Here is a 12008-nt window from a genome sequence, read left to right as displayed (position 1 = left end):
TGCACAATCAATCCATTTTTCTAGCCAGTCGTTTTGTGTGTTGTTGTTCCATTCAGAATAATTGGTAAGATGACATCAACACTACTTTTTCTATTAGGGACGTGTTTGTACACACAGACATTGACTTGCCAAACTATGAATGAACAAGTGCACATTTAGTAACTTTGGAGCACATTCAACTCAACTGAAGAGGAAATACATTTGCATCTACAATTAATTTCTTCAGTCACTGTGGTTTTTATTTTATCGATATTGACTGTTATAGTCGTTACGAAAGTATTGATACATCAATATAATATGATAAAAACGATAACTGACGAATTTACGGAACCGGGTCATATACCCAACTGAACTACTGGCTTGAAGCCTAAATTAATGGTCTAAATTTCATTTAACTTCTTTATTTATATTCAAGATCACTAAATCTTGGATTTACATTTCTATGGGATCGAATCTAGGACCTCGTATTGCGGAGTAGATGCACTATGACTTTGATTGTGGATCGTCTCTTTCTCTAAATCCAAGCCGTTTGATGAGTATTTTCGGTGAATACCAACAATTTCAGCTCTCTTATTGCTGTTGTTTCCTTAGATATATTTGAATTCCTTGATCTACCCAACACAGTGAACCCCCATGGCACATTATTATTTCATACTTGACCTATGAGATCATTTTTGTATTCCAGGGGTGAATTAAAGGGTTAATCAACTTGGGAATTTAAAGAAGGCCGTCTCTGTGAAGCTCGGCTAGGTCGAGAAGTTGACACTGGACATTCTTTTTCGCAAGACAATATTAAACAAAAAGAACGAAAAACAGCAGCATTTTCTTTTCTATATATCTCGTAAGACTAGTTAACAATTGGAACAACAATCTTGTAGTTCAGAATTACAAACTGAGAAGGATTTTAACAAACAAAAGAATTGGAATGTAACATCATCAAAATCAAATCGATACAACTTTAGAACAAGTTTCTTGGTCCCAATATCCTGTGAGAGAAGCTACATGTGAAGGTGAAGTACCTAATATGATCAAGAGTTTCAACCACCAGATATTACTGAATGAAGCTCGTGGGCGAGAAAAGAAAATAAAAGAATTGATTTACAAATTTGACATGGTAGGAGGTAAGAATCATCATAGTTGGTGTGCTTGTGTTTGCTCCTCTTCCTCTGCCTTAATCCAAGCAGCCTGAACAAAACAAGAAATTAAACAGTTCAGACATGCGGGGAAGCCTAAAATTTAGGGGCTTAACAATCACGCTAGACCGTTCAATGAGGTGATGGCTTTAAAGAATGAAGTCACTGAAGCATGACTGCTGGGTGCTAGTGTGCAGAATGTATTAGACAGCCTAAACCTAGATGTGGTATGTCGAGTTTGAAATTAAATTTGTATATTGTGGGAGATTGGGATTGGCAACTGATTTTGTTTAAGAAATAAGCTAGAACTAAGGCGGAGAAAAGAGGATTTTACCTTTTCCCGTTCAAGTCGCGAGACATGTGGACAAACTGTATTCCCTAGGCTCAAGCCTCCCCATGCTTCTTCCAACTCTCTCTGCTTTGTCTGTCGACGAGTTTCAGTGTGATTATCACTCTGGTTTTCTGAAAGCCGAGAAGCTAGTTTCTCCCTTTCAAGTCGTGAGACATGTGGACGTATTGAATTTCCTAAGCTCATGCCTCCCCATGCTTCTTGCAATTCTCTCTGCTTTGTTTCTCGACGAGTTAGAGATTGATTAGTCCAATCTTCTGAATTCTGAGCTGCCAACTTCTCCCTTTCAAGTCTCGATTGATGTTTAACCAGGATTTGATCCAAACCACCATCCATGTTCTTCTCGTCACGTGGATAACGTCTACCCACTCTTATCCCCTCTTCCTTCTCACTATGTTCAATCTTCTCCTTTTCAATCCCGGAGACATGCTTAATTAGAACTTTGTCCAAGCTTTCCATATCTGAAGCATCTGTTCCTCCTTTTTTCTTTCGGTTTTTCTGACTTTCGAGGCAACCATATGTCTCCGATGCATTCATCTTTTCTCTCTCCAGCCTGTGAACTGGCTTGACCAAGACCTTATCAAGGCTACCAGAGGTCTTCTTCCCATCTTGAGAGGAAAAGGCTTCCAGATTTTCAAGTTTCGCCTTTTCTATTCTCGACATGTTTTTAATCATTGTAGTCGGTTCAGAATGCTCCATGAAATTTTCCTGCTGCAGAACTGTTTTCTTAATTTCATTTTCAACAGTCTCCATCTTCAGTGCTTCTTTCGCTGTTATAATTGGAGCTTCTTTTCCCTGTTTGTTCGAGTCTATATTTTCTTTACCAACCTGCTTCTTCTCATCAATAAAGGATGACTTAACTAGATCAGTAGAGTTTTCATTATCCCGAGAGGAAGCCATATTGTCGTTTTCCTTACTCTTTATTGCGCTCTTGGCTTCTTGGACCTCTCTTTCGAGCTTTGAAACATGTTTCACGAGAAACTTGTCTAAGCTGGGAACTTCTTGCACATGTTTCTTGTCATTCAACTTCATGTACACCTTTTCAAATTCTTCTCCTGATTTGCTTTTTGTTTCTCCAATCTCCTTTTCTAGCTTGGAAGAATGCTTTACAAAAATGCTTCCCAAATCTGGAACAGCCTCAGAAGAAGTTACCCTATTATTCCAATGTATTCTTCTATCAAGACTATCTTGGCTTGGATTGTTAATTGCTTTCTTCTTCGCTTCTTGAACTTCTCGCTCTAGTCTAGAGACATGCTTCACCAAAAACTTATCAAGGCTTGGAACTTCTGATTCTGTGTTTTTCAACTGTTTGCTTTTATTCTGAAATGTTGTTCCTGATTTCCTTTTAGCTTCTTCGATCTCCCTTTCTAGCTTTGATGCGTGCTTTATGAGATCACTTCCCAAGTCTGGAACAACTTCAGCCGAGGTAGCACTACTACTCGAATTATCAACTCTGTTCTCACAGTCTTTTGTGTTCTCCCCATATCCTTCTCCAGCCTCGGTCTTTCGTGTATTCCTGGCTTTTTGAACCTCTCTTTCAAGTTTAGACATGTGCTTCACCAGAAACTTGTCTAGACTAGGGAGTTCTGTCATGACTTGCTTTCTCATGTGTCTGTCCTTGAAGGATTCGACATTTGAGTATTTTGCCGTTCCTGCTTCCAATGAAGGAGCCAAGGAGTAATCAGAACCAGGTTCCTTGCTGTTCTCTACTTCAAGAAGAGCGGCATTCAAGCCACAAGTAGCTACAATAGTGGCAAGAGAAGCAAGTTCATCATCCTGCAATCCTTTAAGCCTCTCAAGCATCATATCAACAAGATTTATTGATTTAGCATCAGGAGTGTCCCTCTCGCTACACTTTCTCTCTACAAACCCTGAATCCAGCATCTTCTCTAAACCCTGAGAAGCAGAACCCACTTCTTGAGTTTCTGATTCACGTTTGGGGCCCGTGTCTATTTCACATTCCGGATAGATCTCCTTATCAACTTCATTTGTATCCGGATTCTGACTAATCCTGCGTAATAAATCTCTGAAGTCATCTTTCTTTACAGTAGAAGAGCAGTTGGCAAGCCGGATACAAGCAGTCTTAACTGCTCCTGCAACTTCCTTGTCGACATCAAATGCAGTTTCAAATGATGCTGTAACCTTGTGAGTTGTTGATCCTCCAATATTAGACGATTCTATCTCACATGCTTTCTGTGGGCAATCTGGCCTATCATACATGATTACTCCCATTGCCGCTGCTGCTTCAAAAGCTTCTTCTACATTTTTCTCAGCTTTCAACAAAAGGGACTCTGCTTCTTTGCTTTGAATCCTATAACATGAAAGATATAATGAAGTTAGGCAAGTGTAAAGAATACCGAAAAAGAATTGTTATTTCTTGGCAGGTTGTTTTTTTCAAACCTGGCCGCTCGAAGAATTCGACACCAAGATGCTTCAACTAGAGCAGCTTTACGAGCCTCCATGGCTTTGCATGCTGCCTCTCTAGCTGCCATTTTTTCCTTCAATACTCTCGAGTAATGTGGATTCGAATCACCCAATGTTTCATCAAGAGTAGAACTCATTCCACCTACTTCCTGTAAAAAGTAACTTAGAATATGTTATTCTTTAGCACTTACCTACATACTATCACAAAAATATATAACGTATTTGCAGATATAATAAGATATGGTGATAACAATTATACCTGCAGAAGCCTTATTTTTCTTTTCAAGTAGGATTCTGTTTTCTTTCGAGGGAACCAATTCATAGGAGAAGTTTTTCGATAAGACTTACGTATCTGTGAAGTAGATCTATTGACAGCATTTAAAGGCGATAGGCCAGTCTCTTTTGATATTTTGGTCTGCAGAAGAATGTATACAAGAAATTTTCAAATTTAGCCTAGGGGTAATATCTTCCCTTCCGAAACATCAAAATCACCCGAATTCTTGGGGTAAACATTCAATAGGACAGTATATACGAGAGTTCAAATTATGTCACAAGGATCATCCACACATATAACATGTAACCCTAACAATAGTTAACAACTTTAGAATTGTAAACATCAAAGTCCTTTAAGTTTCCCTAGAAACTACAGAAAACTGTTTTCACTTTCATATTTTGGCTCTTCAGTTGTAGGAAGAAACTTAAAATTTATTCATCCAATAAATAAAGTTAGGGCTAATCATTCTATCTCAGCAACTAAAGGTAACAACTATAGCAACCAAAAGTTCTTTATCAAATAAACAAGTTAGGGTTTAATTAGAGGGTTTTAGCACATGAGATCTTGAAATAGACCTCAAATTAATAAAATCAACGGCTTCACTCATGTTACGATTACAGATGAATCTTTCAAAGAGATCAAATTATGTCAAGTGAGTAACAAAATTAGGTCAAATTTCTAGATTAAGCATACTAGACTGTACTAACAGCTCAAGAACTTCAATTGTGTCATTTACAATTCTTAATAAAAAAAACAATCAGAAACAAAATCAAACAAATCTTTTACTAGATTATTGAAACTAATAGATCTCAGTCGTAAATAGAGGAAATAAGTAAATACCTTGGCGAACTTTGATGTAGTCATTAAAGGTTCTCGGAATTTCTTCTGATCATTGTTTTGCTTGTCAATACAACCTAAATCCAAGCAACCTAAATCCATCTCTTCACTCTAAAATACAAGAAATGTTTGATTAAAGAACGACAAGGACTTTCAGAGATTTTAGTAGAAATTTCACTGGATATTTGACTTAAAGATCTGAGAATGAGTACAAAATTGACGAATTTCTGTTCTTATATGAAGATCTGACTTCGTGTTGTAGAGAGAGAGAGAGAGAGAGAGAGAGAGAGAGAAATGGAGAGAGGATTGCGTTCTTGTTGATATATAAGGCAAACTTGGCGGAAGGCAAAAACTATCCGTTACAACGCGACTCCTCCTTTCCAACGTTCGTGTTGAGAAACTATCACATGTTCCCGGTTGCATCATTTTAAGATAGGTCAAAGGGCAACTTTGTGCTTATTTTGTCTATTAATCTACTTAAGGTAATGAAACTTATGACATGTCTCAAATAAATGTGTCCCTCTTTCATGATGTGGACTTTACGCTTCTTTCATGCCGTTGAACTTTAGACTTCTTTCATTCATTATCGTGTTTATCACATATTCATAATGTATTAATGCCTTGTAACGACTAACGTAGATCGTAGTCGAATTTTCAATAAAAAAATGAAACTTATGATTTCTGTTGGATTGTGGGAGTAGATATACAACTATCTGCTTGCAATTGTTGAAGGAGTAGTGTACTCGTATACTGTGTAGATGACAAAATGATGCAGCATAGCTTAAACAATATGTTCAAGTTTTTTTCCTTTATATCTTAGCGCACACTTAACTGCATAATTTGCGTATAATTTTGCACATAAATTACACTCTTTAACAACTAAATCAACAAAAAATACAAATTAATGAAAAATCGAAGTATATAAGTAGAAAATTATGGCCACCCAGTCACCCACAATTGATCGAACTATTTATGGCCACCCACAACGATAGCCTATTTGGATATAGCAATGCTACAAAGACAATGAATTATTGTGGACGGTAATTAAAAAGATCAATAGGCGGCCATCAACAATTTGGGCTTCAAGTCTCGAGTTCGACGAAGTTATGGTTGGAGATGTAGACAAACAAACGATAAATTGAACCATGAAGTCTTGGACACAGGAATGGTGTCAGCCAAGGGGGTTCCAAAGTCAAGTTAGCAAACTAGAAAGACAAATAAAGAGAAGAAATAAAATGTTATAATAAGTATCACCATGTTGTATCGTAGGAGAGTGGCTCGACTCGTAGAGGGGTCAGATCTTCGATTCTACGGGGTAGTTTCTCTGGTTAGCTTCCTCGAACAGGTCGAGTGGTCGACTCAATTAGAGATTCTAGTAGATTGAGAGGTTGAATTGATCGAAGATCTTATCAGAGCTTCAAGGGTCCTGGAGCTCGAAAGTACATTATTGTCATCTAAAATAATTTATTAGAGGATAAGAAGTGCGAGATAGAAGATTAAATCAGTAGAGTGCTTAAGAGGAAAGTTGTAAAGTTCGAGCTGACATTCGATGTCAATTATTGTATAAGTCCCCTTTTATTTATAGGTGATCTGATAGACTCGTGAAGTCTATTAGATCTAAAATATATTGGGGCCGAAGATGACCCCGAACCCTAAGGGAGACTCATTTAAGTCGTCTATTTGTCGCAGCCGTGGAAATTGTACTGCCTTGACTTGACTCCGAAGTATTTGAAGTGACATGGAGTCTTTGAGTGACCTAGTCAAAGGTTACATGCAGAGATCTTCGGAGTCGAAGTTGACTTGATAAATTGCAGTCTCGATTGAGGGCGACCAAGTGATATTTGGAGTATTATCACTTTTGATGGATAAAAACCGTCTAGACGATCGTTTACATGGACTTCAAAGTTATTCGACTTTTAGTGGGTCATATTCCTCAGTAAATAATATCCAACCAGTAGGCGAATGAGTCAGATCCAAGTGACATTTGTGCAAAGTAGACTGGACCTAGACGGCGTTTTGACAGAGTGGCATTTTGCCCATTACATATATGGATGAGAGACCATTAGCGAGAATCCTAATTCAATTTCTTATTGAAACCTTTGATCATGTGTATTATCTTCTTCTTCTACTTCACTTTCCTCATTTTCATATCGATTATTAGGATCATCACCAGTCCCATCTTTTTTCTGGCTTTTATCTCTCTCTCTCTCTCTTTCATTGTTCTTGTTGTCTAGGTACAAACTCTATGATACATGTAACGCTAGTCTTTTGTGTGAGAGGCAGTTTTGGAAGGAATTGGATTCAAAACAATTGGCGGTTTAGATTGGCTATGGCTTATGGCGGTTTCCTAAATTGATGTAGGCGGTTTGGTTATGTTCATAGGCGGTTTCAAGGCAGTTTCTAATTGTGTGCCAATTGGGGTCGGTTTTACTAATTTCCCAAGCTATGCCCGACTTATATTAATATATAAATAGGGGGCTTGAGTCCAATCAATCAACACAAGCAACAACAACACAACAACTACTCAATAGAGAGTGAGAGAGTGTGAGCAAGTAAGAGAGAAAATTTATTCATAGTTTTTGAGCGGTGTTAAATTTCTCGGTCGTCGAAGATTTAGTATAGAGGTTAATTTCTATACGGTACCATCTTGGGACGAACTTGCGGGTTGTGTGAGTCGTCTTCATCTATCCTTCAATAAAGATTTCTTGTTCGCCCGAGGACGTAGGCTTTCAAGCCGAACCTCGTTAAATTCTGTTCGCATATTTGATTTTGACTTAGTTTTTCGATAATTTTCATAATCGGATCAATTTCTAGAATAGGTTCGATAGCTTCCGCGATTTTTTAGTTCTAACAATTGGTACCAGAGCCTTGTTGAGATTGAACGAAGAGAAGATGGGATCGAGAAGTGGTACGGTCAAATCAGGGAAATATGAAATAGAGAAGTTCAATGGGAAAAACGATTTTTCTTATTGGCGGATGCAGATGAAGAATCTGCTAATCTCGCAGAAATTACACAAGACGTTGCCGGGAAAGAAACCAGGAGATATGTCAGATGAGGATTGGGAGGAGTTAGATCTCGAAGCACGGGCAACCATTATGTTGTGTCTTGAGAGGGACGTGGCGTTCCTAGTAGACGGAGAAACAACGGCGGAGAGTGTGTGGTTAAAGCTAGAAAGCAACTTCATGACGAAAACTTTAACGAATCGGGTCTACTTAAAATCTAAATTATTCACATGTAGAATGGAAGAGGGTTCTTCTATTCAGGAATATGTGAATAGGTTTGACAGGATTATCTCAGATTTGAAGGATATTGATGTTAAGGTTGAGGATGAGGACCAAGCCCTCATATTGTTACTTTCATTGCCAAAATCCTATGAAAATCTTGTTCAAACTTTGATGCTTGTTGGTGATAGTCTAAGCATGGAAGAGACGAGAAATTCGCTATTAGCGGATGACCTTCGAAAGGTTGCTACTAGCAGTATGGTGTCGGGTGGAGTAGACAAGGAACAAGCACAAGGGTTGTTTGTAACGAGGGGGAGGAGTAATGAAAGGGGAAAGGGAAAGGGCGGGAAATCTAGATCCAAATCTAGAGGCTCTTTCAAGAAAACGTGCTTTAGTTGTGGTGAGCTTGGCCACTTTAAAGCGGCTTGTCCAAAGAGAAAGTTGAAGCAAAAGAACGAAGGCTACAAGGAGAAACAAGAGATGCAAGAGGCGGGATATGTGTTAGAAGAGGCGGACGAATGTTTCTCGGTGACAGAGGTGTCTGAGAAGATCTCCAATAAGTGGATGCTTGATTCAGGGGCGTCACACCATATGTGTCCAAATAGGGAGTGGTTTACTACCTATAGGAGTATAGATGGTGGTACAGTTATACTGGGTGATGATAGTATATGTAAAACTGTGGGACTCGGAACAATACGGATCAAGATGCACGATGGAGTGGTGAGAACATTGACGGACGTAAGACACATACCCGATTTGCGGAAAAATCTAATTTCCCTTGGTGTGTTGGAGCGGAACGGCTGTAAGATAATTATAGAGAATGGCTCCATAAAAGTCGTTAAGGGTTCTTTGGTGGTAATGAGAGGTACTCGTTACGGTAATTTATACAAACTTTTGGGGACAACAATTACTGGAGATGTAGCAGTAGGAATCAGTGGAAGGGATCCAACGGCTAGTACGAGGCTTTGGCATATGCGCCTTGAGCATATGTCAGAAAAGGGTCTATCTTTGATGTGCGGGAAAGGCTTGTTGAAGGACATGAAGAAGCCTTGCATGGAGTTTTGTGAGCATTGTGTGTTCGGGAAGGCACACAGGGTGACGTTCTCTACAAGCAAGCACAGGAGCAAAGAGGTGTTAGACTACGTACACACCGATGTCTGGGGACCGGCAAAGTTACCTTCCAAGGGTGGTTCCAGGTATTTTGTTACATTCGTTGATGATCATTCGAGATTTGTCTGGCTTTATTTTCTGAAGCATAAGAATGAGGTATTCAACACATTCCTGGTGTGGAAAGCAATGGTTGAGAACAAAACTGGTCGAAAGCTGAAGACGTTAAGGTCGGATAATGGGACCGAGTACACGGATGGGGCATTCAAGGAGTTTTGTAATCAGGAAGGCATTGTGAGGCACTGGACAGTAGTAAACACACCTCAGCAGAATGGAGTCGCAGAGAGATTGAACCGTACACTACTTGAGAAGGCTAGATGTATGCGCTCCAATTCGGGATTAGGCGTAGAATGGTGGGCAGAATCTGTTGCTACAGCTTGTTATATTGTGAACAGGTCTCCACATTCTTCTTTAGATGGCGGCATACCGTACGAGGTGTGGTCAGGTGAACATGCAGATTGCGGGAGACTTAAGGTTTTCGGTTGTATGGCCTATTACCATGTTAAAGGTAACAAACTTGACAATAGAGCAAAGAAGGCAATTTTCTTAGGATATGCTACAGGAGTCAAAGGTTATCGGCTATGGTGTACGGAAGACAAGAAGTTTGTAATCAGCAGAGATGTGGTGTTTGATGAGTCATCTATTGTAGCTATGGCGAAAGCTACGGTGCCTAGTTGTGGTGATGTTGGGTCTACTAAAGCTCAAGTAGTGGAAGTAGAAGCCGAAGACCAACGGGTTTCTAGGAATCATGATCAGGTGGAGCATCAGGATAAAACTCAGGATGAGGAAATTGATGAACCCGATCATGAGGAGGTTCAAGGGGAAGGTACACAAGTTTTACAACAACAACAACAGAATGTTTCGGTACACACTAGGCCTAAACGGTTATATAAGCCGGTACAGAGGTTAGGGTCAGACAAACCTCTTAGGCATTACGGGCAGGCAAATGTGGTTGAATATGCACTCTCGGTGGAAGACGACGAGCCGGTCACCTTCAAACAAGCTATCACCGCGGCAGAAAGAGAGAGTTGGTTGGTTGCTATGCAAGAAGAGATGGAGTCTCTTCACAAGAACCAGACATGGGAGGTTGTCCCATTGCCCGAAGGTAAGTCTGTTATTGGTTGTAAATGGGTGTACAAGAAGAAAGAGGATTCTTCCGAAATCAAGGGTACAAGGTATAAGGCAAGACTAGTGGCCAAGGGTTATGCACAGAAAGAAGGGGTCGACTACAATGAGATTTTCTCACCAGTCGTGAAACATACTTCTATTCGGGTGCTATTGAGTATTGTTGCTCACAGTGATCTTGAGCTGGAACAACTCGATGTTAAAACTGCCTTCTTGCACGGGGATTTGGAAGAAGAAATTTATATGGCTCAACCTGAGGGATACAAGGTTGAGGGTAAAGAAAATCAAGTATGTCGTTTGAGGAAGTCTCTTTACGGATTGAAACAATCCCCTCGCCAATGGTACAAACGATTTGATTTTTTCATGCTAAAGCATGGTTTTCGCAGAAGTGACGATGATTGTTGTGTATACATCAAGAAGCTTCGCGAAGGTGACTTTATTTATCTCCTTTTGTATGTGGATGACATGCTTATTGCTTCTCGAAGCATGGTGGAGATAGATAAGTTGAAATCTCAACTCAGTCAAGAGTTTGAGATGAAAGACATGGGCGCTGCAAAGAAGATACTGGGAATGGAGATTAAGAGAGAGCGGTCAAGTAAGAAACTGTACTTGAATCAGAAAGGTTACATCGAACGAGTAGTTTCTCGATTTGGGATGCAGAATGCAAAGGCGGTGTCAACACCTTTGGCACCACACTTCAGGCTCTCGGGAAAACAATCTCCCACTACTACGGTGGAGAAGGATCATATGGATCGTGTACCGTATGCTAGTGCAGTTGGCAGTTTGATGTACGCTATGGTGTGTACTCGTCCGTATATTTCACAAGCGGTCAGTGTGGTTAGTAGGTTTATGGCAAACCCAGGGAAGACACATTGGGAAGCTGTGAAATGGGTCTTGAGGTACTTGAAGGGTACCGTTGATACGGGTTTGTGCTTTGGTGGAGACACATGTCAGGTAAGCGGTTATGTTGACTCGGATTATGCTGGCGATCTAGATAGAAGACGATCTACTACTGGTTATGTATTTAAGGTACATGGTGCTCCAGTTAGTTGGCGATCGATGTTACAATCTACAGTTACGTTATCTACTACGGAGGCCGAGTATATGGCTATGGCCGAGGGTGTGAAGGAAGCATTGTGGTTGTGGGGTCTTCTGGATGATCTAGGGATTAAGCAGGAGTGCGCAGATGTATGGTGTGATAGTCAAAGTGCAATCCACTTGGCGAAGAATCAGGTTCATCATGCTCGCACTAAGCATATCGATGTCAGGTATCACTTTGTGCGAGATGTCATAGAGGAAGGTGATGTTTCTCTTATGAAGGTACACACAGATGAGAATCCCGCGGACATGTTGACTAAAGTGGTGACGTGTAGCAAGTTTCAGCATTGCCTGGAATTGCTACAAATCGGCTCGTGTTAAGTTGCCCGAAAGGGCGTAATGGCGACACGGTAATCTTTATGTGAAGGGTTGGTAGAAC

At 40.1% G+C, this 12008-nt stretch overlaps 1 protein-coding gene across 1 annotated transcript; it reads right to left on the bottom strand.

The window, feature by feature from the left end:
* Nucleotides 1-803: 803 nt before the first annotated feature.
* Nucleotides 804-5441, bottom strand: LOC147533321 (myosin-2 heavy chain-like protein). The gene is made up of 5 exons (XM_086646118.1): nt 5021-5441; nt 4166-4321; nt 3883-4055; nt 1468-3793; nt 804-1185 (listed from the first exon to the last, which is right to left on the bottom strand). Exons 1-5 carry the CDS (start codon nt 5117-5119, stop codon nt 1132-1134), a joined length of 2808 nt encoding a protein of 935 aa, XP_086502244.1. The 5' UTR covers nt 5120-5441; the 3' UTR covers nt 804-1131.
* Nucleotides 5442-12008: the final 6567 nt, after the last annotated feature.

This window comes from Eschscholzia californica, unplaced genomic scaffold, assembly GCF_041429995.1.
Source record: "Eschscholzia californica isolate CP2 unplaced genomic scaffold, dmEscCali1.0.p SCAF_6, whole genome shotgun sequence".
NCBI lineage: Eukaryota > Viridiplantae > Streptophyta > Magnoliopsida > Ranunculales > Papaveraceae > Eschscholzia > Eschscholzia californica.
The sequence above is the reverse complement of the archived record's forward strand: the minus strand, read 5'-3'. Positions and strand labels throughout refer to the sequence as shown.

What these genes read in the sequence shown, in the direction of transcription:
- LOC147533321 (XM_086646118.1), bottom strand. Translation starts at nt 5,119, where the DNA reads ATGGATTTAGGTTGCTTGGATTTAGGTTGTATTGACAAGCAAAACAAT. An exon ending in GAAAAATAAGGCTTCTGCAG is followed by an intron (nt 4,056 to 4,165) that starts GTATAATTGTTA and finishes TACTTTTTACAG; the next exon opens with GAAGTAGGTGGAATGAGTTC. An exon ending in CGAATTCTTCGAGCGGCCAG is followed by an intron (nt 3,794 to 3,882) that starts GTTTGAAAAAAA and finishes TTCATGTTATAG; the next exon opens with GATTCAAAGCAAAGAAGCAG.